This window comes from Sapajus apella, unplaced genomic scaffold (genome assembly GCF_009761245.1).
Source record: "Sapajus apella isolate SASKATOON/1434 unplaced genomic scaffold, GSC_monkey_1.0 scaffold12, whole genome shotgun sequence".
Classification (NCBI taxonomy): domain Eukaryota; kingdom Metazoa; phylum Chordata; class Mammalia; order Primates; family Cebidae; genus Sapajus; species Sapajus apella.
In genome coordinates this window covers 6,796,478-6,824,079 of record NW_022436952.1, presented here as the reverse complement: position 1 = coordinate 6,824,079, position 27,602 = coordinate 6,796,478, and the positions used below count along the sequence as shown (strand labels likewise).

General features: G+C 52.8%; 3 protein-coding genes across 4 annotated transcripts in view; all 3 read left to right on the top strand.

Annotated features, from left to right (window-relative positions):
- The first annotated feature begins 1,745 nt into the window (after nt 1-1,745).
- HOXB6 (homeobox B6) lies at nt 1,746-11,111 on the top strand. Of its 2 annotated transcripts, none has more exons than XM_032279889.1 (3): nt 1,746-2,415; nt 8,680-9,172; nt 10,236-11,111. In XM_032279889.1, exons 1-3 carry the CDS (start codon nt 2,257-2,259, stop codon nt 10,493-10,495), a joined length of 912 nt encoding a protein of 303 aa, XP_032135780.1. In that variant the 5' UTR covers nt 1,746-2,256; the 3' UTR covers nt 10,496-11,111. The 2 variants fall into 2 exon arrangements, with proteins under 2 accessions (XP_032135780.1, XP_032135781.1); XM_032279890.1 differs by having other exon boundaries at nt 1,747-2,415; nt 8,648-9,172.
- Nucleotides 11,112-12,847: 1,736 nt separating this feature from the next.
- Nucleotides 12,848-15,576, top strand: HOXB5 (homeobox B5). The gene is made up of 2 exons (XM_032279891.1): nt 12,848-13,707; nt 14,361-15,576. Exons 1-2 carry the CDS (start codon nt 13,146-13,148, stop codon nt 14,606-14,608), a joined length of 810 nt encoding a protein of 269 aa, XP_032135782.1. The 5' UTR covers nt 12,848-13,145; the 3' UTR covers nt 14,609-15,576.
- Nucleotides 15,577-16,236: 660 nt separating this feature from the next.
- Nucleotides 16,237-27,602, top strand: part of HOXB3 (homeobox B3) — a 42,063-nt gene continuing 30,697 nt past the window's right edge. The window contains exon 1 of the mRNA XM_032279883.1: nt 16,237-16,698. The gene's annotated coding sequence lies outside the window, so the exon portion shown is untranslated. The remainder of the gene's footprint in view (nt 16,699-27,602) is intronic.

The following is a 27,602-nucleotide window of genomic DNA, read 5'->3' as shown; positions in this document are numbered from 1 at the left end:
CCAGAACATACACATTCATGTTCACACACACTCACAAGTAAACACACATTCACACTCACTCACAGATACATTGATACCAACGCACATTCACACATTGGCTTATAAACACAAATTCACATTTGCCCCCAAGTAAACGCATTCAGGAGCCCACATGCTTAGTCACACACGCTCTCAAAACAACAAAAACCTCACAGTTCCACAAACCCGCTTCCTCATTCAGGCCTGGAAACCAAGCTGCGGGATCTGGATGTGGGCTGCAGCTCGGCGGGCACAGAGACAGAGCTGAAATCCAAGCTGCTAGGCCCCATACGAAGGAAGAGCCGAAGGAAAGGGAAATGAACACCCAAATCCACTCCGGCTTCTTGAGTGGCGTTGGGTGGAGGCCACGCCAGGGAGTAGAGGCTCTCAGTCCGTGCACAGCAGCCTCCAGCTAGGGCGCTCACGGCTTCCTGCTTGTTCGACAAACATTTTCGGCAAGAGCTAGTACTTTATTTTATTTCGATTTATTTTACTTTTCTTTGTCTTAATTTATCTCGTTCTAAACTGACACAAGCGACCCAAATAAAACTTTAAAATGGGGAGTGGAGAAGGGAATGAGTCCGGCAGCAAGAGCCTGAGCGGTGTGGCCGCATCCCGGCCGCTCTCGGAGCCTGGCCGCGCCACGCCCGGGGCTTCCTCCGCGCCTCTCCGCCCGCTCTCCGCGCCGCCGACAGCAGCCTGGAACCTTCTCCGCAGCACAGAGAGAGAGACAGAGAGAAAAAAAAAAAAATTGGGGCAGGGGAGGTTATTTCGTTTCCTGAATTTGGTCATTGGTAGCTCAACTTGAAATATGGGGATATTTCAGGGGACCTGGGAGACCTGGGCTGAATTTTTATTTTATTTTTTGCTTTCAAATACCCGCTGATTGCAGGATCAAGACCTGGAGGGTGGTGTCTATGCAGCTAGAATCGCCGAACTGATTTTTAGCATTTATTCGATTATAAACGCTGGATTATTTAAATTTAAAAAACAGACTTTGGAAAGAAAGAGGAAGGAGGGTTGGTTTTAGGATGATCTGTTGAATTTGAATTTGTCTGTGAAAGGCTTCTAAACCTGCATTTTCCCCCATTATTGACCACGTAAACCCCTGGAGAGCGCGGGGAGCTGTCAATAGGGAACCTGGACTTGCCTGCATTTGGGCGGGAGAGGCCAGGATCCGGCTTGACCCTCCCCCAGTTTCTGGGTTGCGGAGGCGAGAATCTGGTTGTCAGACTATCAGCCTTGCCCACCCCCCCATCCAAGCTACCTTTCCTCCTGGGGCAAAAACTAAACCCTGGGGGATCTAAGGCCCCCTCGCCCGCAATGCTGCAAGCCTCACAGGTGGGTGTCCTGCCATTTACAGGGCTAGGAATGAGGAGGCCAGTTCAGCGGGGGAGAGGGAACACCGAAGCTTTCATTTTGCCCACGTGCAGATGGCAATTCTAGACACTAGACACCGGCTTCTGCTCCCGTCTCACCCCAAATTGCATCAGAACAGTCCCTCTGCAGATTTGGGGTAGACTTTTATTAGAGGAGGGAGCAGAGCTCCTGTGGAAAATAGGGAGGTTCGGAAAAGAACCCCCTTTCCAGCTGCACCTTTATAGCTTCTCCACTCTGATTCTCTGCCCCCCCCAAATCTCACCCCTTCTCAGATTGGGGTTTCCCCAAAAGGAGAGAAGGAGAAGAAAAGAAGATGGCGACTGAGAAAAGGGTTGCTGGTGGAGCAGCCATGAAGAAATGCAATAAATTCCTTGTTGTTTTATGAAAATTTACAACTTTGTGATAGAAGTTTATGAGTGGTTGAATCCAGCGATTGGCCGGCGCCGGTCATGTGGCCGGGCGATCGTGAACATGAACTTTTTATCATTTCCCTGGTGGTTATAATGCAGCATTCTTTTGGACACCACACCTAGGTCGGAGCACTGTCGTCCTTCAGGGCTCCAGCCTCTTGATATTTTTATACTTCAGTATCAGCTCGATAGAGCAAAAGAGAGAGAGGACGAGAGAGGGGGGTGAGGAGAAAAGAGAGAGAGAGCGAAAGAGGGAGAGAGAGAGCAGGAGGGGTGGGAATTACACAAAGAGAGAACCAAAAATAATTTTGATTCCTAAGTTAATTTGCTCACTGATCTGGGATTTTAGTCATCATGGAGGGTAAATGGACAATCTGCCCAGGACTGCAGCCTGATACTATTTTTCAAAGCCAGAACTTACTCCATTTTCTATGCAAATGTCAGAAAAATGAAACACCCTCTCTCCCAAGTCAGAGAAGGGGAAGCGACGGCTCTCACGTTGGGACAATATTATCTGGAAGCTGAAGAAGAAACTGAATGCTCCTTCTTTCCTCCCTCCCCATTCCTTTCAATCCGGAGGGGAAAAAAAACCCCAAGGTCTGCAAAGGTAAGGGAGATTCTACAATTTTCTTCGGGTTCTTTTGCATCGCTTTTGTAGGGGGGTGGGGCTTGGGTTTTTCTCCCTCCTCCCCTACTCCAAGACGGGGCTGAACCCCACCTCTGGGCGCTGCAGGGAGAAGCTTTCCAGGAAATTCGGTGGTGGAGAGAGGGTTGGCTGCTTCCTGGAGGGGGAGCCAAGGCAGGGGAAGCGGGAAGACGAATATAAAGGGGGCCAGGAGACAAGCTCTAAGTTGCCTTTTTAAGCTTGGAGGAGAGACTCAAACAAGGGGGCCGCGAAAGAGAGGATAGGGGCACCTGGGCTTCAGTGGCACCCAAAGAAGTCAGTTGTTATGGCCTCCGTGGGTTTGCCCCCTCCTCCTCCTACCATCCCTCCCTTGTCCCAGCCTCTGGCTATTGCCCCCGCGCAGTTCTCTTGCCTGGTGCGGATATCGCCGGGTTCCCGGCAGCATTGGCATGTGGGGCGGTGGCGCTAAGGGACGTCCTGGTCTCTGTAGGGCCTGGAATCTCCGCCAAGGCCGGCGAGGGAGAGGAGGCGGCTAGAGAAACACAGAAAAGACAATTTACATAGAAATGTTCACTATCTCCCTTCGGAGACGTTTTTGAAATTAAAGGGCTGTGGGTGGAGACACCAAAAATGAGGGAGACCCTCCCCCCCCCAGGAAGCTTGCCCGAGAATGCCCAAGTCTCTCGCCAGTCAAGCAGGAGGGAGCCTCGCTCTGCAGGGAGACAGTTTTGTGGTTTTAATGCGGTAGGTTACAGCTGTTGGTTTCTGCGCGACATTGATTCTATTATTTGCATTGTATTGGTATGGGATGTGTGGATTTCGGTGGAGGAAAAAATTGCCGTGTGTGTCTGATATGATAACATTTCAAACTTTCCTGGGTCCAAACGTGGTGATTGTGAATAAGCTGTTAAGTGCGTTTTTGTTTTAGGCTTGTAAATAAAAACAAAAAAGAAAGAAATGAAAGAAGAAAATAAGAAAATCCAGTTAAGGGACCTAGTGGTGTTTAAACTGGAAAGCTAACTGGCACTGAGCTCAGGCAGTCCCGTCCCCCGGGTGTCCAATTTATCTCTCAGTCAGGCCTTCTAGGGGTGTGGGGAGGGCGGAGAACCATTGGGCAGGAGACAGAGATTCTTCAAGTAGCTGGTGGGGTGGAAGTGGGAGCCAGCCTTGAGGCAAGGACTTAAAAATGGGGCAAGGGAGCTTCTGGGGGAAGTTTCCAGCTAAGAGATAAGTGAAGTTGGCTGTGGAGGGCAGGAGAGATTGTGATTTAGTTTGGTTTGCACGAACATGTGATTGCTTTTCTCTTTCTTAAGACCAGATGCAGGACGTTCAGCCTCGAGCCTCTGGTCGCTCCGGAGTTACAGGGCCTGGGGTGTGTTGGAAGTGGGGGTATATTTATTATTTCAGTCCTAAGCTGGGAGAGGGCCACTTGTGGCGCGAAAGAAGGGGCTCTGGGGCCCGGGGTAGATGCCCTAGGCTCAGGCCCGGCCTGGGCGCCGGAAGGGACCGCTCGGTTTCGTAGCGAGAGGTCTCCGCCAGCATCCACGGCACTCAAGGCTTATTCTCAAGGGATACATTTCCCAAACCCACCCACACTAAAGGTCTTTTTCTCCTGTAGTCTTGGAGGGTTATAAATCCTCCCTTAGACAGTTCACTGTGACCCAAATTATGCGGTTTGCTGCCATCTACCGTCCGTTCGGAGACACGCGGCTTCGGCGCCGCAAAGCCCGCGACACTGCCCGGGCAGTGCCCGACGCCTGGAGCCCTGGCAGCGCAGGGTCCACGGGATTCGGGGGATTTCGGGCCCACGCCGACGCTCTCAGCTGGATCTTGGTTCCCTGGTATGGGTTAGAGAACAGAACAAGTCTCTCCTCCACCCATCATCCTCAATTCCCCACTCTCCCCGCCCCCTCACCCTTCCCGCCCATCCCAGCCTCAAACCTGGAGGCTGGGAGGGGAAGGGGAAGCGGCTTCCTCTAGGACACATTTAAAAAGGTCTAATTCTGCATCCAGTGACCAGGGGCCCTGAACCAAAGGGTGGAGGGATCAGAGCCGAGACCCCCACCGCCATCCCCACCCCCTCCCTCACTCCCATCCCACCAAGGCGCGGGAGAGAATGGGGCCGCTTGAGAGATCCGAAGCCAAGGCTGTTTCAAGGTTTATTTGGTTTTCTTTTCAGCCAAGGGAGGGGGCCGCGGCGGCCCCGGCAGTTCCACTCGGTTGTCAAAAGACAACCGGGTCTGTGTTCTCCTGGTTGGCTGGTGGGTCTTGCCAGTTCCTTGGTCGGTGGGTCCATGGTGAAGGAATTGAACTGAGTTTTCTGGAAACTGTTGGTGTCTGCAAGTGAGTGCCGCTCCCTTCCCCCATTCTCGATCGTTTCAAGCGAGATCGACGTAAATATGATTTGGGAAAAAAATTAGTAGTGGAACTGGGGCTCAATCATTAAGGAACCACACCGTCGTAATTTCCGTTCCTGTTGGACCCCTTATACTGGCTTAACTCGACCGCCTTCCCAGGAGGGGGTGGCCAGGGCTGGGCTCTGCGCCTCCACTGCCGTGTTTGAACGTTTGAATATTGGCCCCTGTCTCACGGGTTACTGATTAGCTCCGGCTTTCAAGCCGTAGGAGGAAGTTCTGGCAGTTTCTTTAAAGGTGCTGTGGTCCTAGTTCCTGGGAGACGGGTTCCAGGAAGTTGCCTGTGGTACCAGGCAAGCCAAGGTGTTGCCAGAGTCTGGCCCAGGGCTAGAGGAGCTGACGAGGTCGAGGGACCTGGTGGTGCTGGGGACAAACACTGCGGCTGCGGCCCCCGCACTTTCCGGTGCCTCTGGAGCCTGGGCCTCTGGAGCAGCTCTTTTCAGCTTTTCCGCAGTGAGAGTGACTTTCCGGCGGCTATAAGGCCCGGCTCAGCGAGTTGCTGTAGGCGAGGCCCTGAAGGAGCCAGCCTCGAAGGTCTTGGTCCCCTCCGAAATTGTTTTGCTTTTGGGCAATCCAAAGGACAGGTAGAGAAGTCGAGATGGTACAGGGTATTGAAACACTTTAGTACCCTTGGGGTGCTTCTGGGCCTGGGGGTAGGAAACTGGGAGAGTGGGCTCAGCGCTACTGCCCGCTCCCCCTAAAGATCAAAGAGTAGGCTACTCATTTGCATAATGAAAATGAAGTCTTTGTACCTTGATTTGCCGGGGCCGATTTTGGGGCAATGTGTCTCCTCTAAAGAGCCTCCTCCAACCTATGGGAGTAATCACTCAGTACCCCTGGTAACATTTATGTTCCCCAAACCCAGAGAAACAGAGTCCAGGACGAGAATTGGATTGAAATGTTTTCATCCAACACTATCCCAACGAAAGTTGGGGGTGGTGAGGGAAGGTGCTCACCACCCCAAAGAGCTGAGGGGGAGGGCTTTATAGCTTAGAGGAAATTGGAAGCCTGGACTATGTCTCAGCCCCCTCCACACACACATCATAACACACACACACACAGACACACAGACACAGACACACACACACAAAGGCAAATATCTCTCCTGAGGTTACCTATCAAGAATTTTACTCCTGAACTAAACACAACTTAGGAAACATTTTCCTGAGAGCTGAAATGTCTTAGCTTGCCCACAGGACTGCAAACTCACAGCAGAGAAAATTACAATTATAAATCCTGCCTGTGGGGTACAATCCCTCAGTTATGTACTCAAGAATTGGTACACATTTCTATCCATCTCTCTGAACACACGCTTCCTCGTTGAGGCAGGGAGAGACACCCTAGACTGGCAGAAGTCTGTGCCCGCTGTGTATTTACATATTCCCCCATGGAGACAGACAGACGTCGGTGGATGGAACCACAGACAGATTCGTAGGGATCTGGCCCCAGAAACCAGTCGGTCTCTGGCCAGCCCTGCCCGCCTGCTCTTTTTCCCAAACAAATGGATCAGACGAATAAACGCTCATAAATACCTCTGGGTTTAGATAAGAGCGATGAGGCGCTATTTCCTTTCATGCCTGACTCCAGGCGCCCAGGCCCTGCCCAGAGGGGCTCCATCTCCAGACAAGCAACCTGCAGAGGTGAGGTTAATTTGGGGGCTGTCACTCTAAGGATAAGACAATTATTTTCCTGCTTCTGTCACAGGGAAATGCTCCCTTCCTCACCAGATCTCATTTTGCTCAGACTCTACCGAGAAGACTGCATTATTTAGTGCTAGGATGGGGACATTGTGGCCAGGGAGGAGGCAGGGAAGGCTGAGACCCAGGGCTCAGCCTCAGCAGTGGGAGGAGGTGCATGCAAGCACTGTCTCCCACTTTTTTCCCTCTGTTCAAATGGCCCCTAGTCCATTCTAGAAGTGAGCACAACCATAGCTAGATTTGGAATATTTATTGTTCTTCATCATCAGGGGGGTTTAATTTATTTTCTTAAATGCCTATCAGAAACTCCTATAGAGTCAGGAAGTGATTGGAGGGACATCTAGGGATGGCCAGTTTGCCATTAAGTTACAGCTTAGAAGTTGCCCTGAGTTCAGAGAGCCTTGGAGACCATGTTGCAACCTAATAAGTTCCCACCCTTGGTCCTCCAAGCTCAGCCCTCTACCACCCTCCCTAGTGTCTTGTATACTATCTTCAGCGGGCAGAGCTCAGCCAGAAAAAAGAGCCCAAAGGAAGGACAAGACAGAGGAGGGTCAGCCTGGCCTGACATCTGACTTTGTTCCATGCCCCAACCCCTTTTTGTCCCCAGGTCTGAGGGTTGTCATCCTTCACTACCTGGCCTGTGTATGCATATTAGAAGGCTGGAAAGTACTGTGGCCCTGTCTCCCAGCCTGGGCTTTCAATGCTCATTTTCCTTGGATGAAAGAGCCAGAGACATACACTCTCTCACACACCCAAGCTTGTAAGGCAGCAAAGCTGATGATACAAACGTGGGGTGTGAGCGGGAATTGTAGCAATGCTGAGACAGACAGAAGGGAGAGGGGACGCCGGCTGATGGCTGGAAGCTGCCTGCTGAGTCTCCAGGAGAACTCAAACATCCTTCTCTCCCTATCAAACTAGAGCAAAAACCAAATATTGGGAAAGAATTAATTTTAAAAAGAACTGCCAGCTCCTACAGAGACTCGGAAGAGGAGTGGGGGTGTCTTTCTTCCTGGTGGCCTCTGACTGCCTCAACTATCAGGAGGGTTTGAGGACCCACAACTGGAAGAGGAATGATTTCTTCCTCGTGCCCAGATTTACTGGGACATCTCTGATTCCTAAAAATCCTATAGCCCAGGCTATTCTTGAGATTGCAGAGGGTGCTGGAGTGAGGGTTACAGGCAGGACGGGGATCAGACAAATAAAGTCACCTAGGCTGAGGGATAGCCCTGACTCCTTCACTCCACATCACCAAGTGAGGACAGGGCTAGTCCCTTTCCCCAGTGCCCCTTCCCCTGCCAAGAGTGAGCAGCTGCATACTAGAAGCAAGCAGGATGTCTTGGGCAGCTGTTGGGACACTGCCTTCCAAGAAGCTCCCAGCCTAGCCACAGAGCCAGAGGGGGACGCTTGGGCTCAGACCCTCCTGCCAGCTCCCAGTCTTCTGGGTCTCCTAGGTAGTGGGATCTGGCCTGCCCCCTCAGATCAGAAGGGTTGTGGAGAAGCAGGAACAATAACCCGAGGCTTGGAGGAGAAAAGGCAGATCTGATAAACAGGAAAAACCAAGTTCGAAACCTGGGGAGGAGGGTGTTTCTTCTTTCTCGTCTTAGCGGAGAACTCTTCTCACCTTCTACCAACACAAAACCCTAGAAACAAACCTTTAGCTCTCTCTCTCTCAAGGAGATTCGGAAACATATACCCACCCCTCCCTGGAAGGAAGGGGCCCAAGCAACGCAGGGGTTAACTTTTCTGAAAACACAATTAAATTTTTCCTATCCTGCTTGGGGTGGGGAAGAGATACATTTATTTAATCACCCGGGAGTGGGGTGGTCTCAATCTAAACGCTCCCTTCTCCCTCAAAGGCACAGAGCTTATTTCACAGATCCTACGTAGGTGGAACAGGACCCGTTGTGTTGTTGGGGAGAGAGAGAGAGGAAGGAGAAGGAAAAGGAGAAAAAAAGGTTGATAGGTTTGTGCGCGGGTCCCTCGTGCGGGCTGCGCTCCTCCTGGGTGCTATTTGACAATTCCTGCCTCTGCCATTGGTCAGTGTTGGATCAGATGGTTGTATTTCCTTCTGGCCCTCACTGGCACCTCGCCATCCCCCCTCAGCTAAAACCCAATCTCGGATATACTACTAATAGGCGCGGCGCTCGGACTATAAAACACAACAAATCATAAACCCGGCGGAGCAGCAGCGGCCACGCGCGCCTCCCCTCCCAATGAGTTCCTATTTCGTGAACTCCACCTTCCCCGTCACTCTGGCCAGCGGGCAGGAGTCCTTCTTGGGCCAGCTACCGCTCTACTCGTCGGGCTATGCGGACCCGCTGAGGCATTACCCCGCGCCCTATGGGCCAGGGCCCGGTCAGGACAAGGGCTTTGCCACTTCCTCCTATTACCCGCCGGCGGGCGGTGGCTACGGCCGAGCGGCGCCCTGCGACTACGGGCCGGCGCCGGCCTTCTACCGGGAGAAGGAGTCGGCCTGCGCACTCTCCAGCGCCGACGAGCCGCCCCAGTTCCACCCCGAGCCGCGGAAGTCTGACTGCGCGCAGGACAAGAGCGTGTTCGGCGAGACGGAAGAGCAGAAGTGCTCCACTCCGGTCTACCCGTGGATGCAGCGGATGAATTCGTGCAACAGTGAGTGAGACTCCCCGTCGCCGTCGCCCTGGCTCCCGTGGGCCCCCACTCCGGGACATAGAACTAGTGAGCGTTTCCCCTCCCCATTCTCCCACAGGGTGCTGGGTGGGCATCTCGGTTAGGAGATAAAAGAAGATTGGGCGCCTGCTTGGCGTTTCTCGCCTGTGCCCTGGTAGGCAGGAGTTACAAAGTTTGCAAAGTCCCAGCCGTGCTGGGAGCCAGGGGAAGCGAGTGGACTCTCCTGGGGCGCCTGGCCAGAGCCGGGGGTTCCAGGACAAGGAAGGGAGCAGGGGACCACAGTCACTGACTTGGCTTTACTTGGAGCTCCTGTCCCCTCTCTCAGCCCTGGTAGGGTCCCCCAACCAAAGACGGCTCCATTAAAAACGGAGTGCGTCATGCAAGGGGGTGGGGGTGACGCTGGAGAGGAAGAGTTGAGTGTGTCTGGGACTGTGTTTTCCGGAGGGTGGGGGGCCGTGGCAAGATGAGGCACCAGGAAAGGGGTGGTAGTTAGAGGAGGGAGGAGGAATAAGGGGAAGGAAGAGAGAGGGAGCAGGCGGAGCGAGGGAGAGGGAGAAACAGGCTCGGGGTCTCAGGTTGGATTATTTGTTGGCCTTAAGTCCCAATTGACGTCCATTAGCCAGACTCGAAAGTGAGGAGCCGTTAATGTGGACTATGGATCGATCTACGTCATTACGGATTAAGGGCCTGGATTTATCATTGGGTGGGCGGGGTGGGGGGAGCTGGATGGATGGAAAGGGAGGGAAAGACAAAATGCAACTAGGAAGACACACACCTGGCCAGCCCCTCCCCCCAGGCTCAGGTGGGAGTTCAAACTGCTCCTCCCCTCCCCCATCTAGAGTCTAGACAGGCAGCACAGGCCTAGGAGACCAGGAGGGAATCTGGAGGGGGCGCTGGAGGAATGCGAAAAGGGGGAAGGGAACCGGGAGAGTGGAGGGCATCCCGGTACAGGGTGCAGACTGGAGTCTGTGTTCGAGGGTCGACTAGGAGAGGGGGCCCTGGGCCCGCTGACCCCAGGCCTCAGCATATCCACTCTGCGTAACAGGTTCCTCCTTTGGGCCCAGCGGCCGGCGAGGCCGCCAGACATACACGCGCTACCAGACGCTGGAGCTGGAGAAGGAGTTTCACTACAATCGCTACCTGACGCGGCGGCGGCGCATCGAGATCGCGCACGCCCTGTGCCTGACGGAGCGGCAGATCAAGATCTGGTTCCAGAACCGACGCATGAAGTGGAAAAAGGAGAGCAAACTGCTCAGCGCTTCTCAGCTCAGTGCCGAGGAGGAGGAAGAAAAACCTGCCGAGTGAAGGTGCTGGAAAGGGAGGGAGGACGAGAGGGGAAAGGCCTGTGGGAGCCAAGGGCGTCGGAGAGCCCGGGGAAGGAAGGCTCTCGGGTGGGGGAGCCAGGAGACTTGCTCTCTGGCACACGACAGGCGGGGCCAGCGCTCTCCTGGACGCCCCCGCCCGCACAGCTCCCGGCTGGTGCTCAGAAGCCTCACTGCTCGAGCCCACCCTCGCCCTTCTTTCCCGAGAAACCCGCCTCAGCCTGATCAGGCTTCCCAGTGAGAACTGAGGATCGGACTCACTTGATGTTTCCTGGAAGCAGAGCAAAATGCTCTTGTCCCTGTCGCATCTCATTTCGTCCATGTCCCCGGTGCACGGTTCAAAGGTAGATTCGCTGTCCCCTCAGCGGGGGCCTCGAAGACTCCCTGACCCCAGATCTGTCGTCTCTCCCACCCTCTCCCTAAAGCCACTGGAAGGAGCACATACTACCTAGAAGTAAGAAGAGGAGCCTCAGAAGAAAACAAAGTTCTATTTTATTAATTTTCTATGTGTTGTGTTTGTAGTCTTGTCTTAGCTCTGGACGTGAAATACTTCGGTAATAATATTAATATTAATAATAATAATAAAGATGTGAAAACTCAACGCTCGGTCACCTCCGATCTTCCCCCGCCATTTTTTCCTCTCCCCCAACCCCCAGCCTCTCCATCTTTCCTGAGCCAGGAATCTTCAGCAAAGGCGAGAGCCCTGGCCCGCCGTAGCGGGCCCTGTTCGACTGGGAAGTTACAGCTGAGATAAAGGCCGGAGCGATGATCTGTCCTGGCCAAGCCCCAGCGCTGCGTTTCCCTGGTGCTGAGGCTCACAGCCTCCTCTCCCCGTGCAAGATTGGGGGATGGAGAGAGGCTGTTTCTCTCTCATTCTTTAGCCTTTCCTCCTGTGTCTACAGCACTAAAGGAGCCACTGAGGCCCCCAATGCTCTCTTGTGGAGATGGAGCCATCGAGTCTGGGGGCCTCTGCAGCACTTTTCTGTCCTCACCTCTGCAGAGGCCCCTGGCCTTAGGGCTGTCCACATGGCCAGGTCTTCACCAGCCTTGGCCCTCTGCTCCCTGCCTGTGGCTCTGGAGACTGAAAAATGGGGCCACCGGGTATCTCTCGCCCTGCAGCTGAAGGCTCCAGGTGCCCCTTCCCACCTCAAGTAGGAGATCAGCCAGAAGTAGGGGAATGTAAAGCCACCAGCCAGGCACAGGCCGAGGGGCACGGCTTTCCCTTGCTCCTTGGAGACCCCAGGGCAGGAGGCCAGGTGATGGGGCATTTAGTGTCATCCTCTCAACCCAGAACGGCCCATTCTCTCTCCGCTCCCACGGGCACCCAGAGGGCAAGCTGTGGACACTGTTTTCCTTTATTCCTCCACCCTCTTGCTCCCTTTTCAAAGAAAATTGTCGCCTCGTAATAGGGGCCCTGCTGCGGCGGTCTCTGGGCGCCCAGCGTGCTCAACAAACCGTGTGGGTCCTTGGAACCCCTTTTCCGGGAAGGCGGCTGCCACCAGGCAAATTCTCAAACTGCCCAGCTGCGAATGAGGGGCCTGGAGTCGGGCCTCCGAATGCAGTAGCCGAGGAGGAGGGGAAGGGGTCCTGCTTTACAAACTCGCAGACACATGTTACTACTCAAACCCAAGCCCCGGACACGGTGGCCGCTGCAGTCTTTTCGGCAACTAGGCCGCTTAGCCCCAGCTGTGCTGGGCTTCTGGGGTCCCTGTCCTGCTCTGCCACTCCCCAGGCCTGGGCTAAGGAACACCAAGGAGGTCAGGAAGGGGATTTCGAACTTCCAAGTGGCCCAGGAGAAGTGAACGTGTCTCCTGCTGCTTTTTCAAGCCTCCTGTCCAGCCCCACGCTCGGCCTGGGAGCTGTGCACAGCAATAGCAGTCCCTCCAGGATGCAGGTCGGGCTGAGCTCCGGGGGAAAAACCGTTGCAATAATTGTTTTTCACACACAACTTCCAACCCTTCCCCCATTTCCGCCCCCAATTCAGAGACTTGCAAAGCCGGAGAAAGGGAAAAGCAACTTAATCTTTGATCTTCTCATCCAAAGTTAAAATAATAACGACGATGATGATGTAAGGAGAAGGACCCAAGTAGAGAGGCTAACCCCACCCACAAGAAATTGGGTAAAAAGCTTAACGCCTGCTCTAAAACGCTCAACCCTGTGGCTGAGCCTTGGCCGGGTTTCTTTCTCTCCCGGCGGCTGCAGGGAGCCAACAGGGAGGCACCCGCAGCCGCCATGGCGGTCTCCCGCCCGCGCTCCCGTCGATCGCCGGGAGGTGGCGCGCTCTGCTCAGAGGCCAACGCCAACCTTCTCCCTGTTTCTCCCCCTTCTTTTTTCCCCCCTCTCTCGGAGGCTCGCATTGAATCGGCCCTAACGATTCTCGGATCGTCATTATTTGTAACCATAGAGCATGAATTACCTCTTGAGGTCATCAGCGAGAATTTACGACTGGTCAACAAAAGCACGTGATTCCCTAACGCCCCCCCCCCCCCCTCCCACCCCCCCCCCATATTTGGCCGCATACATAGCAAAACGAAGTACAGTGCATCGCTATAATTCATTAATACATCATAAATCGTGAAGCACAGGGTTATAACGACCACGATCCACAAATCAAGCCCTCCAAAATCACCCAAATGAGCTCGTACTTTGTAAACTCCTTCTCGGGGCGTTATCCAAATGGCCCGGACTATCAGTTGCTAAATTATGGCAGTGGCAGCTCTCTGAGCGGCTCTTACAGGGATCCCGCTGCCATGCACACCGGCTCTTACCGCTACAATTACAATGGGATGGACCTCAGCGTCAACCGCTCCTCGGCCTCCTCCAGCCACTTTGGGGCGGTGGGCGAGAGCTCGCGCGCCTTCCCCGCGCCCGCCCAGGAGCCCCGCTTCAGGCAAGCAGCTTCGAGCTGCTCCCTGTCCTCGCCCGAGTCCCTGCCCTGCACCAACGGCGACAGCCACGGCGCCAAGCCCTCTGCTTCGTCCCCCTCCGACCAGGCGACCTCGGCCAGCTCCAGCGCCAATTTCACCGAAATAGACGAGGCCAGCGCGTCCTCGGAGCCTGAGGAAGCGGCGAGCCAGCTAAGCAGCCCCAGCCTAGCTCGGGCGCAGCCAGAGCCCATGGCCACCTCCACAGCCGCGCCCGAGGGGCAGACTCCGCAGATATTCCCCTGGATGAGGAAGCTTCACATCAGCCACGGTAATTCTCTCTTTTTTGTCTTCTCAGCTTTCCTTCTCTGCGTTTTGGGGTAGGATGGGGGGACAAGGAGAGCCTGGCTTTCCCCCAAATATAGATTTATTTTTCCAAGGGGGAGAAGTCTCTGAGAGGGGCCTCATAGCTTTGTAGACAGAGTCGAACAGGGTCTCTCTATGATGGGGGGTATTTTAAATAATTTGTTCCCAGCTTCGGATTAGGTTTTTATTAGACCAGCTATTCCAGCATTAGGATAAAGGATGGGGTTCATGTAATGTGGGGAAGAGTCCTGCTTACCCCTGAAATTTTGAGACTACCGCTAGCAAAGAAAGGGTGAGCAGTAAAAGGAGCTTTCCGGGGCAAAAGTGCAACCACTCTCCTCCCTCCGGGGCAAGCGACCGCCTGAGCCCAGCCAAGGGTGAGGCACTAGGAGTGAGCAAGAGACAAAGCCGGGCGCATTGGCTGCCGGCAGAAGTGGGGGATGCGGGAAAATGGGGTACTGAAATCGAGCTTGAATGTGGGCATCTGGAGTAGAGAGGATTGGAGCTGTGGTGAGCTGGGTGCCGGGACGCCTGGGTCCTGCTCCCCCGCCCCCTCCCGCCCAGTGCCCCCTCCCTTAACCGGAATAACATTGCCTGCGGCTTTCCTCTCTGCTCCAGATATGACTGGGCCGGACGGGAAAAGGGCCCGGACCGCGTATACTCGCTACCAGACCCTGGAGCTGGAAAAGGAGTTCCACTTCAACCGCTACCTGACCCGGCGACGGCGCATCGAGATCGCCCATGCACTCTGCCTGTCGGAGCGCCAGATCAAGATCTGGTTCCAGAACCGGCGCATGAAGTGGAAGAAGGACAACAAACTGAAAAGTATGAGCCTGGCTACAGCCGGCAGCGCCTTCCAGCCCTGAGCCCGCCCAGAGGAGCCCAGCGGCCCAAGAGCCCGTGCCACCCCCAGCCCTGGCCCCTTCAATCCTCCCCGCACTGCCGCAGCCCGCTGGGGACCGGTTCCCACAAGCCTGCCTCGCCCCAGCCTTGTGTTAAGATATTTCGATATTTCGTTTGGTCTTAGGTCTTCCTGTGGCTCCCTCTCTCCTGGACTGGTTATCTTGTTATTATTGTTAATAATAATAATAATTATTATTTTCCCTACATGCTCCCAACTCCTTTCCGCTTGCCCCAAATCCACCAGTGTTTCTGAATGTTTGTGTCTGTGGTTGCAGTCCTTCCCCCAGGAAAAAAAAAAAAAAAGAAATTCGCATGTTTAATGTGAACTCTCCCCTCCCCATCTGTGTTCTAACTTATTTATAAAAGGATGATCACTGTATTTTGAGTTTCAGCTGGAAACTTCTCTAAGGGGCAGCAGTTGAGGTGGGGTAGTACCGCAGTGGGGCCAAGCTGAACTGGCCTCGGAGATGGAGTCTCTTTTCATTCTCCTCTTCCTCCTTCCCCACTCCCCAGGCCCAAGTCTCCTAGGGGCTTGGTTCTAGGGTGGGATGAGGCTGGGGAGGACCAAAGGGGTGATATTCAGAAGAGAGAAAGAAGATGGTGAGATTTAAGTTCCTGCTGCCTGGGTAGGCCCCACAAGGCCTGGTCTGGGAGTATATGGAAACAAAAATGATCCTCAGTATAATATGTCTTGTGTATTTCTCTGTGAATCCATAGGTCTGGCTAGAGGGCCCAAAGCTTGTAAATATGGGGACAGTCTGGGTCAGACCCATCTGTTCCTTACCCATTTCGCTTCCAAGACCATTTGTAGTGAGCGAGCGGATGCCGTACTACGTGTGAAATCTGTCTTTGCGGGGCCTGTCTCGGTGATTCGCTTTTGGTATTTGTTTGTAGCTTTCCTTGAAGTCAAATAAATGTTTCCCCCACTCCATTGCCCTTCCACTTGTCTTTTCTCCGAGGGATCTGCCTCTCCCATCCCGGGCACATCCTGGACCATTCTCAGTAGATCTGGGGTGCGGGGTAGAAAAAGTAGGCTCTTCCCAGCAGCTCTTCTCAGTCCTGTAAGTCCCTGGCTTGGTCAACAGTGCTAGGGCCAGGGAACAGACCTTCATGCCTGGGGGACTTCAAGGCCCAGAAACCCCATGTGGGGCTGGGGCAGGGGAAAGGCTGAGCTAGACTCCATCCTGGTCTTCCACTAGCGGGTCAAGGAAGCCTCTGGAAAACCCTTCTGGGAAAGTAATTTGGGCCTAAGTCCTCAGCAGGAGGCTCCTGGCCTTTTGAGAGTGGTAGAGGCCTGCCCAGCCCCCTGTCTCCTACTCTAAGTCCCAATACAGTTCTGCCACCAACTAAAGCAAAAAAAAAAATCAGCTGGATTTCAAATGATTTCTCTCACCCTCAGCCTCCTCTACCCTTATCAAGGGCTCCTTCTCTCCAGGGGCCCAACTGATCTTCCCTCTTGATTAGGAGTTGGGGTCCTTGCAGAAAGACCTCTGGTTCCCCCTTCAGCCTGGCCCAGGGCCAGGGCCCAGTCCGCCTCCATCCAAGTCAGCCTCCACCCTGAGCGCAAGAGTCAAGTCTGGATACTTACCCGGTCAATCCCTTCCAGCTTGGCCCAACTTCTTACTGGACTTGGGGGGAGGGGGAGCTGGTGAGGAGGCAGCCGTGGGTCGTGGAGGCTCTACTTGGCCCTCCTTTCCCTTCACCCCTTGACTTTGTCCCCCTTTGTCGATAGCAAACTATCCCAAAAGTCGCTATGACATTTAGATGTCAAATGGATAGGGGTTTTATCTCGAAGTTAGATCGTAAAAATCGCCGAGAAGTCAGACAGATACCCCTCACTGGCTCGAGAAAGTCACGTGAGGTCCATAAAGTTAGTTTTATGGTTTTGGGGAGTTGACACCACGCAGTATATTTCACATTCTCCAGAATGTTAAGTGACACTTTAACTGCTCGTTGTGGTGGGGAAGGGGCCAGAGGTAGGTGAGCACTCTCCCAGCCTAGAGCAGCAGGACCAGCCCAGAAGGCAGCGGCGGCCCAGGCCAGCACTCCCGCAGTAAGTCTCTTTCAGCTTTCGCTTTTACCCATTGCGACTCTGGGGCTTGGGGCTGGGAGAAGGAAAGCTTCCAGCTGGGGCTGTGGGGCGGTGTAGGGGATATTTAGCCTGTTTTATGCACTCAGTTCTAAGGGACTGGGTGCCTGAAGTGAGTGCTCTCAGTTTCATAAGGCCTCAGTGGTCTGGGGTGCCTGGTTTTTACCAGCAAGAGTGCCTGACTCTGTGGAGAAAAGGGTTTGTGTGGGGGATCCATGCTCCCTCAGTGCCAGTGGAAATTTAGGGACCAAGAAGGAGGGGTGGGTATTGATGAAAGAAGGGGCCATTGTGGGGGGCCACTTCGCTGCTGCTGGATATCTTGAGACAGCTATCCCCCCACCCTCAGGAGACAAACTTTATGACATTCATTTGTCAGGGGTGTGTGGGGTGCACTGCTGGGCACTTTTATCTGGATACATCTGAGCTGAGAAAAAGCATCCGGTAGGCGGCTGCTGTGGGCTGCTTTGCCCTGGGGTGCTCTCTGGCTTTCAGATCTTTGAAGCCCATAGAAGGGGGTGCCTTCGATCTTCTTGGGCCTCATCGGGCTTATCTGGGATGGGGAGCACAGCCTCATTGGGCTTATCTGGGATGGGGAGCACAGCGCTGCTTTTGCCTCCATCTTCAGTCTGTTGGTCCCAAGCTAATCTTTCTCCTTGACCTGAAGTAGGATCCTGAAATCAGACTAGGGAGCAGACAGAGGGGGCAATCCCCGCCCCCTACTCCAATTCAAAAACCTAATTCCTGATCAGGAGTGGGGGAAGGTAAGAGCTTCTTCTCTTGCCTAGAGGTGTTAGGTGTTTAAGTAGAACTCTGGCAAGCCCTCCGTAAATAAAATCAGTTCAAGAACTCAGATCCCTCAACTGCCGGGAGGAAATTGACTCAGGAGCTGGAAGAGAAAATAGGAAAGTGCTCTTTTTTCCTCTCTTTTTCCCTCTTCTCTTCTGGGCACACCCTCAAAGGCGCCTTTGTTTTGCGGCACCATAAACCAGAGAGACTTCAGGATTTGATCCCTAGACATTCTGTTATTTTCTAAGGAAAAGTCACCCTTCTAAAAGTCAGAGGCCTCTTCTCCACCAAATTGACCCCCCCCTCCAATTTAAGACCCATAGGGCCAACCACCCTGTCACTCCTGCTGTCACCAGCCAGCCATCCCTTGATTCAGCTCACCAACTGCCATAGGTAGTTCCTGGGATTGGACATGTGGCGCCGGGAGGGGCTTCCGATCTTTGGGACAAGGATGGGGTTATAAGACTCTCTTTTCCCCATTAAGGCACATTAGAACTCTCTCCCTCTCCTCTTTCTCCTGAAGTCATTCTCTATTACCTGAGCTCTTTATCCCCTGCCCAAGCCTGACTTACGGGAGAACCTTAACAGACTTAAGAGCAGAGTCACCTGGTTTGAAGACACATCATCCCAAGAATGAGGACATTTGTATCCCTTAGAAAGGAGACACAGGTCATCTCCCAGAGGATCCCCAGCATCACTGGAAATATAAAGAAGTGCTGGAGGCACAGCTTCCACAGTCTTCCACTCTACAAGGCAACAGAGTTGACAGACATGCAGAGAAAGAGCTCCACAAGGGAGAGTCTGACCTGGGTCTCCAGGGGAACCCCATTCCTACTGTGATCCTGGCCTCACTCTAATACACTTCCCTTTCTTAAAGCCCTCCTGGAAGCTGAAACCCCAGATATAGCAAGTCCTGCCCCTGAAGAATTTTTTCTTTGCCCCCTCTCATGTCAGTTCTGCAGGCTCTGATAAAGAGTGCTTGGGCTGGCGGCCCAGGGACATCTACTAGGCATATCTGGTCAGATTTTCCAGGATGGCAAAGAGCAACGTGGGGTGCCCACTTCCACCTCAGTGACCAAACCCTTGAAGGGAGATGCCTGGAGAAGATGCCTAGGCTGGGCTTTCCTCTTTCCCACTTCAGGCTCCCTGAGCTGAACACCAGTCCTGCCTGAACCCCAGCCAGGACAAGTTGGGGGAAGCAATGAGGGGTGTGTACGGATTTCTGGTGCCAAGAACTCTCTCCTCCAGACTTCCCCCATCATCTCTCTCTAAGAGAGCTGCTTTACTCTCTCCAGGGCTTTGCTCTCCCTCCTCTCCCACCCGCTTCCTCTCCCTGCCGGTCCAGGCCTCAACCTCTTGAGCTACAAGCCAAGCCGGCACCCTCTTGCCAAATCCTCAACCTGGGGGCAGGCCCCAGGAGGTGACAGCCGGAGATTACGGCTGCAGTTTCTCTTTTCCCTCTGAGGCCAGCCTGGCTACCACTCAGTGGACAATTCAATTTTGATTTTTTTGTTTTGTTTTATTTGGTTATTTGTTTTGTTTTGTTTCTCTGAGGCCAACGGGTGGGAGGAAGTATAAAGAAGTGTAAACAGGAAAGCCAGCCGGGCCTGGAGTTCCAAGTGCCCATATTTCATTGGCTTCCTCTCCATAACTGTGGCAGGGACACTTAACCCTTCCCTGGCTGTGAGAAGTTATTCTCTGAGGGCTGGTGGGCAGAATGGGAAGATCTGAGAGGAAGCTCCTTTCCCCTCCTGGTTCCTTTATCCCTGGGATCTGCATGGCAAGGATTCAGAGCAACGAAGACAGAGGGCTCAGCACAACCCTCCAAACTCAGTCCCTTCCTGGGACTACTCCTCCCAGCACAGACTTTTCAGATTGGGGGACCAACCTGGCTAATCCTGAAAGACAGGGCTAGCAAGAATGAACTCCCCCCTTTTAAGGGAGAGGGCATTGGTAACCCTTCCCATTTTTGGAGTTTCTCAAAGAGTAATCGGATTTTGAGGCTGGGATCTGCCCACAGCAAGATTTATCGATTGCTGCAGCACTGTTACACATCCATATTAATTAACCCAGACACCGCCTGGAAATCGAGCTGTTTGGGGAGGGGAAGGGAGAAATGGGGGCCCCTTAAGGAGAATGGATATTTCTCCCTAAGTGACTCTGAGGTTGAGATTGGAGGGACCTCTGCACATGAATCCTGTGGCCCTCCCCAGGCTTGAACCCCCTGGAGTTCTCAGCAAGGGTAAGAGTGACTTATTCTCCACAGTCATCTCCACACACAAGGCTCATGGTGGTAGTGGTGGGAGATCAAATACCTTGCAGGTTGTTCCGCAGGTCCTACCCCACTCTTCCTTGTCTCTGGCGGGTTTCCCCAGCCCGGTAATGCTCTGTCTCCAGCAGAGGTGAGCCAGCATCCTTCCTAGAGGGGTTAACCTCCCCCTGCTCACTTTCCTTTCAAGTTCTCAAAGGTAGAAGTTTATGATGGTTTTCGAGTTTGGTTTGCTTTATTTAGTTTTAGAGTCCTGTTTGTTGGTGGTAGTGATAGTCTTGTGGGCTTCTGCTTTCTCCTCCCTCCCTCCAAAAAGTGATTAAAATCTGTTAAAGGATTTAATTAAGAGAGTTAAATGAAAAGGAAGGAGGCGCAAATGAGTTGGGGGAAAAAACCCACACCAAAGCTATTCTCAACGATTAAATCGCCATTTTAACAATATAATGGAGTTTGCATCCTGAAAGGGGAAATCAACGCTCATATCTCATCAATAATTCATAGAGTCCGGGATCATGCAGAGGTCAGCAGACGCGGGGCCGCAGCGCCGGCCTACTTGGGGCTCCGAGCCGCTGCAGCATACAATACACGCCGCGGGCCGCACTGCAGCCGCCACCTCCGCCACTGCAGACCGGTGGTGGGGGCACGCTTGCAGGTTTAGGCGGAACTTTGGTTCTTTCTTTTGGCGAATTTACTGGCTGCAGGCTCCAAGAGGAGAGGGGGAATTTGGGAGCCTGGAGAGGATTGGACTTCAGGCAATTCGGGAACTTGTCGGACCCCAAAAAGCACCTTTTCCCAAATTTTAATCTTTCTCTTCCCTCTCTTCTTTTTCCTTTTCTCTGTGATTTAGGCGTCTCCTCTCTTGTCTCTTCTCCCCCTAAAGTTCCTCTTGGAAAGAAAAATGAACTCTCTGCAGCATCCTCTAGCTTCTCCTCCCTGGAAACGGTTCCCAGGCTGCCAGGCCGCCCTCTGGCCTGCCTGTCCCCGAGTGGATTCGGGCTGAGCCTTGCTGCTTCGCAGCACAGCGGCTGGTTTTGGTCGCAGCGATCTCTGACCTCGGAGCCCGGTGGGACAGGGATGAATGCATTTAGGGAGGAAATGTATCTCACAGGCCCCAGACCGTCTTGCCGAACCAAAAGACGAACCAGGCTAGATGCAAAGGTCGGGAGTCAGCATGGAAAGACGCACTAAGGGAAGAAGTGGAGGGAAGTGTCAGCCTGTGTGGGGCATCTCCTCTTGGGGGATTTGGAGGCACGATGGAGGATACCTTATTTCGGTGCTTCTGCAGGCTTGTCCTTAGGTGCGTAGATCTAATTAGTTTTTTTCCCCATGTTTTCTGAATCCCAAGGGATCCCAAGGAAGGAGAAAGGAAATCCTTCCCAGTCAGGGGTGGGGGTCTGGAAGGAGATATTTGGTCAGAAAGGAAACCGAAAGCGCGCTGGTTGTCCGCACCGCCGCTGCGCTGGACGAGAGGCAGAGGCTGTAACAACCCGGAGCTGCCAGTAGAGTCCGCCTTAGACCAAGTTCACAGCCAGGCTGGGGCCTCCGAGGCGCCAGAGAGCGGCCGCGCAAGGTGGCCCCGGGCCCCGCATTGTTGGGACACTGAGCTCTCCCTCCACCCCTGTGAGCACAGCAGTCACCTCTGCTCCCAAGGAGCCCCTGCTCCAAGCTCTCCCCACCCTTCACCCCTAAATACCCTTCTCCAGGTCAGCCCATTCTACTGCTCCCCATAGGTCTCCTTCTCCAGCAACTTCTGCCCTACTCTGGGGGTCAAAAATGAAGAAGGGCGGCTGGTCAAAAGCCCTTCCAGACATCCCAATAGAAGATACCGTTGAAATTGCGTGAAGTAGGTTCCGCGTCTTTTTCCAAAGAGTTAATAGTTCAAAAAAAAAAAAAAAAAAAAAAAGAGTCCTCTTCCCCGGGACTAAGGCTCTGGAGTGGGGACATTGGCAAAGAGGGGAGGGGTAAGGAAAGCGTTTTGCCCTGGGGTTTCTGCGGCCGGCATAGTAGAATGAGACCCTGGGTGGTGAGGCCAGTGTTATTGGCAGAGGGGGTCGCAAAGTTGGAGGGTCAAAAGTTTACAGCATGCGTGAGCAGGCACGGCGGAGGCGACTAGGGGCGGGGGCGGGGTGGGACGGTGGGGGAGGGGGCTGTGTGTGTGAAGACAGAAGAGAGAGCCAAGGATGCTGGAGGTAAGGAAGACTTGTGGATGGCAGAAGTGAGGAAGCAGAATTGGGCAGCGAAGAGGCAGATGTCTGGGGAAGGGGAACTGAGGAAGGAAAAAACCCTTCTCCAAAAAGGGCGAGACTAATGGTGGTGGTGAGTTGTACAAAAGACAGCGCTTAGGGTGTGGTGAACCCTCTAAGCAATTTTCTCTTCCAAAGATAATCTTTGAGTCACCATGTTAAATTTAATTAAAACCTTCCTGGCCCCACACATTTTAGAAATTCAATTAAATTACCCCCACATCTTTGTAGGACGTCTGGCAGGGCGAAAGAATGCTTCCAATGTGAAGATTTCATTTTCACTAACATCAACCCACCCTGGTTCCCCTAAAGGGGCCAAACTATTGGCTCTTCCAACCTCCCACCCCTGGGAGAGGCAGGCCTGTTTTCAAGAATCCTAACCCCCAGGCTCTGTCAGGAAGCTGGGGTCCATGAGCATGGGCCAACACTGGAGTCTTTCCAAACACCCATTCCTCTCTTCAAATCGCTCCAGTTTAAAAACTTGTCTATTGAAAGATTCACTTGTTAATTATCTCACTCTCTCCCAACGCTCCATTTGTGTGTTCGTCTTGACTCTTTCTCTTCCTATTTGGATGAGGGAGGAGAAATGCAAAGGAAAAATACCAAATGGCCTCACGGAGATATTTTAAACTGGAGTTGAAACAGGAGACCTGAAATGAACTTTGAATCCATGCATTAAGCTTAGCTCATAAGTAAATGCCTAGAGAGACTCAGTAATTATAACACTGGGGCATATGCCTATTTTGGGTCTTTAAATGACTGTTGTATTATGAGATGTCATCATATTCTCTTCCAAGCATTTAATATAGGATGTACACTGTGGGTGTTTTTCCTGCCAGGATGGAGATAACCTGAGGGTTTCTGTAAATATGCCTTTTTAAAGGTTTAATATCAAATTTCAAATAGATTTAACCTGGGGTTTTGACTAAACCAATTGGGTGCAGGTCCCTATTTCTGCATAGTCGTTAGGTGAGTTTCTCTGCAGTGTCAGGCCAGGAAGGAATTCCTGGAGTCCTGAAGAGACAGACATCAAAGGCTGAGCTGAAGAATCAATCTCCTTCTATTCCAGGACAGAACATTAGCAAATTTAGGTATAGACTGGAGCAACCCAAGGTCCTGGGCTAGAGGGGCCCAGGATGAGGAATGAGTGGCTTCTGCCATTCAAGACCAAGCTGGGTGCCTTGGGGAGTTCCTTCCTGACCTCTCCGTACTAGGAGGATACCACCCTACCAACTAGGCTGGAGCCCTGTCTCAGTCTGTAGACTTGAATTGGGAGGAAGGGGAGTCACCTGACCTACCTCTGCAGGTCCCTAGGAGGCTGCAGAAAGGGAGAAGTGTGTTGTAGGCAATCCACCAGATTCTAATCCTGGAGAGACAAACCCAAGAAAATCTCACTATCTTAAATGTCTTCTTGATTTGCTCCTGAACCTCCTTGTGTGGGTCATGGGGGTAGGCAAAAGTGTTACTGTATTGATGAGAACGATTCTTTGGCGCAGGCGGAAGCTATTGTTTTGTATTTAAAGAACAGTTAAAGCTCTGAAAGTTATGTCTCCAGCTTTGACCAGCCCAGTACAGCAGATACAACCTCTCTCAGGGTTCTATCTTCCCCAAACCCGCTGGGTTGTGTGAACCAAAATCTTGGCCCCAAGAGGTGGAGTGCTCATTTCTAAGCCCTGGAACTTCCAAAGTTCTTACAGAAATGAGGGTATCTCTGACACTTGGGGGAGCAAATAAAGCAGATGGAGTGTGCAATGGAGTTGGGATCTGGGCCCTGGCCATGCAGGCATTTAGGGGTAAGGGTCAGGGAAGGGACCTCTTGTTCAGGCCTGTTCTCTGGGGCCCAGGTGCCCAAAGCCATGCTTTCAATTTCCCCGTGCCAGCCTCATTCTCAGGCCTCAAAAGGATCCCACATGAAATCCCACCCTCTCCCTGGAACCAGAGCTGACAAAAATATGGGAATGATGGAAAATCAAAGCAAAGCAGGGGCGTGGCTGGCTGACTCCTATCCGAATGGGACTTTTTTTGGGGTGGGGGTTGGGTGAAGAGAAGAGAAGGTTCTGGCGAAAAGTCGAGCTGGAGAGGATGAGCTGAATCAAATTTCTGCCCTGTCATTTTTCTCCCAAGTAATGACCTACGAAAAATTCAATATGACCGAGAGAACTGCGCGAGCGTATTATAGTAACTGCCTGCTCGTGGGGGAGGCCCGGAGAGAGGTGAATTGCGGGTCACGGCGTCTAAAAATTATTAAAATGTTTGAGAGCCTCGTGACGCGCCTAGCTGTTTAACAAAGACTGCCAAAGTATGAGATTAATACGAAAACTTGCGCTTCCAAAACAAAAACATACAAAAAAAAAGTCATGTTCCGGCCTCTGAGGGAGCCCGTGGCTCTGCCCGCCGTCGCGGTCCGGTTTTCCGGACACACAATAGTGGACAAGAGCGAGCTCAGCTGTTGCCCAGCGCGTCCGCGGGCGGGTCGGCGGCCGGCAGGGCTGGGGAGCCTCCCGGTGAGTACCCTCGCCCGCGCCCCCTCTGGGCCTTTTTCTCCGCCGCGCCTCCGCCGCCGCCGCCGGCTGGGGACTCGCCTCCGCTCGGGCCTTCGGTTTCCCTCCCTCGTTGAGTCCCTCCTCCCTGCCGACAAAAGGTGATGATTCCTCGTGGACTGGGCACACTCGGACTGCGGAGGGGGACTGGGTGGCGCGAGGTCACGCTAGCAACCTGTAGCTGCCAGGAGAAGGCGGCTAGCAAGCCGCGGAAAGACCCGGGAGCGCAGGGGAGGTGGCTCCGATCCGCGCATGGCCCCTGCTCTTATTTTATTATTATGCGAGTGGCTGTTGGTATCCTTCTGGGCGGTGGAGGGGAGAGGCAGCCTCCTGCTGCGGTGAAACCCGTCCTGGGAGTCGCCCATAAACCCTGTCCTCCAACTCGGACTGCTGGAGGGGTGAGGGGGGTGCCGCGCCTCGGTGGGATTGGCAGGTGGCGGCTCCCAGCGCGCAGAGGAGAAAACTCTCTGTTCTTGGGCTCCAGGATCAAGGATACCAAAACCCGCGGTGGCTGTAGCCCCCGTTCCTCTCTCTTGGGGTGCTGGGGCACCTGGGCCGCATGTGAAGTGTAGAGCAGCAGAGAGGCTCGGCAGCCGGCCCAGCGGCCCTCCCAAACTTCCGAAATGCAGACGGGTTGGACGGGTTTCCGAGAGTTGGCGAGTTAAGAAGGACAGGAGGTATGGGGTGGGGGAGGGGCCCGGCCGATTGGAGTGGGTCCTGGAGACCCTAAGCGACCTTTGACAAGACATGGAAAGGTCCCTGCTTGACGCTAGGGAGCTGCTGGGGATCCTAGCAGCGCATTTTGTTTGTGGGCCCAGGGCCAGACTCTAGTCTCTCTGCCCAGATGGGGGTCTGAGAATACCTATTGGACCCTCTCTTGGCAAAGACAACCACAGTGTAATAGTTTGCTTTTTTCTCCCAAATATGTGTGAGTTCAGCTTGTCTGGGAGAATGTTGATGTTAGAAGTCAGGCCCAGAGGCTAACATTGGCAATTCCTAGATTTAAAATTAAAGGAAAATCAGAGAGTCTCTGGACCTAGTTGTAGGCAGGTGGGAACTTTCCTCCTACCCACCTGCAAGGTCCCAGGACTGGGGATAGGCAGAGACTCTGGAGTGTTGTACTTAGAGGATTGTTTTTGTGTTGTTCCTGTATTTGTTAATGAAATTGATATTATTTTGACTTTCTCACTAGAGCTGCGAGTATCTCTCAGACCTAGGGAGTTGAGTAGGGAGTCTGGGTGGGGTGGAGGCTTTTTCTATGCACATTTTCCCTTACTCTGTCACAGCTTTCACAGTCTCAGTTCCCTCCTGCCCAATCCCCAGACTCTCCGCTTAGTAAATTCACGGCTTTTGGGAGCCTCAGGAAGTGGGTTCGGAAACCCCAGATGCCCATTTTGGTTCTACCACCAGCAACCCAAGCAGGTGGCTAGGCGAGTTCGTGTGTGTTAAGAAGGAGAGGACCCGCCTGGGGCTAGGAAGGTGGGGAGATGGGGTTCCTCCCCACACCTCCCCTGGATAGTCCCCCTCTCCTGGCTCCCAGGAGGTGTGAGAAGCTGGGAGGGGTCCTATATCATCTGGCTGCATCTTTTATGGTTCCTCATTGCCCTTCATTCGGAAATGAAACGCCTTTGATCTTTTCTCAGGTTGTAAACCGAATTGCCCGTCATTAAATATCCGGGGTCCCATCTGCTTGGTCTCCCAGCATTTTTCTTTACAGCTGTTTCTCTCTCTTTTTACCATTGAATTTTTCCAAAAGGACTTTTATTACGCCTCCTTCACACCAAGCCGCCTCTTGCCTCCTCTCTTCGCTGAGAGGCTGAGAGGCGCTTTGGAAATATCTAGATATTCGTTTGATCACAAACTAAAGACTTGGAGGGGCACAAGGAGCCGATTGGAGTTTTGTTTTTGCTTAAAAAAAAAAAAGTCTTCGGGGGAGGGGAGGGGCGCGAGGGCACCCAGAAAGGCCTGAATCTGACTTCGCGGCAGCCTCAGAATGACCCTTCCTCCTTTTGTGCTTAGCTAATGTTTACATCTCATAATTCATGCGCCACCGAGAGTTGCGCGGCGGCGCGGCGGCAAGGTTCGCGTCCCTTTGCGAACTGGCTGCTTGTAATTCTAATAGGAGAATTGAAAACCTTGTAATCCCAAGAACGGAGTCGCAGTGCCTTTTTCTGTTCCCAGGGCTCAAAACTAGAACAAAACGAAATAAAACCAAAGCACTCAAACCACACCCCAAAAGAAGAACACGCGGAAAATAGGAGAACTGGAAAATTTCTGGGCCAAGAAGATCTGTCTGTCTTCTGTATATACCCTGTAGATCCGAATTTGTGTAAGGAATTTTGTGGTCACAAATTCGTATCTAGGGGAATATGTAGTTGACATAAACACTCCGCTCATATTTTTCCAGAAGAAAAAAATATATATACGTATTATTTTTCTGAATGAGGAAAATCCGGTGACTGGCCACACGAAGACGCCTTTCTCTTTCTTCCTCTTTCTTTTCCTCCTTCAACTGGTTAAAGATGGAGAAATCATCTACCTGAACTCTCCCCACGCCTGCCCCCGGGAGCCTTGGTCCTTTTTCACCTCTTTTTAAAGAGGTTAATGTTATTGTTGTTGAAGTATTAAATTTATCTTCTCGTCCAAAACGCACCCATTTTCTATTCTGGGCTCAGGGAGGCTTTATTGGAAATTTCGAAAAAAAATTACTTGTCTTCAGTGTTCCAAGAAGGCAAAGGAAATTTGCTTAACAAACGGATGTTGAGGCGGCCTTTCCGTTTCATTTCAGAACAAGATGCCCTGGAAATACTTAATTACCAAGGGGTGTTATTGTCTGTGGGGTCACCTCTAGGGCTGTATCCCCAGCATCACAGGGATGTGAGATTTCCATTCGCCGCGGAGGCGGCGGCATTAGTGACTATTAGAATGTCTCGGCGCCATGGGTAGTATTGCTCGGGTGGTTCTGGAATTAGCAAATTATTAATCAATTTTGCCCTCAAAATTTGCAGGCTTTTTCTTTTCTTTTCTTTC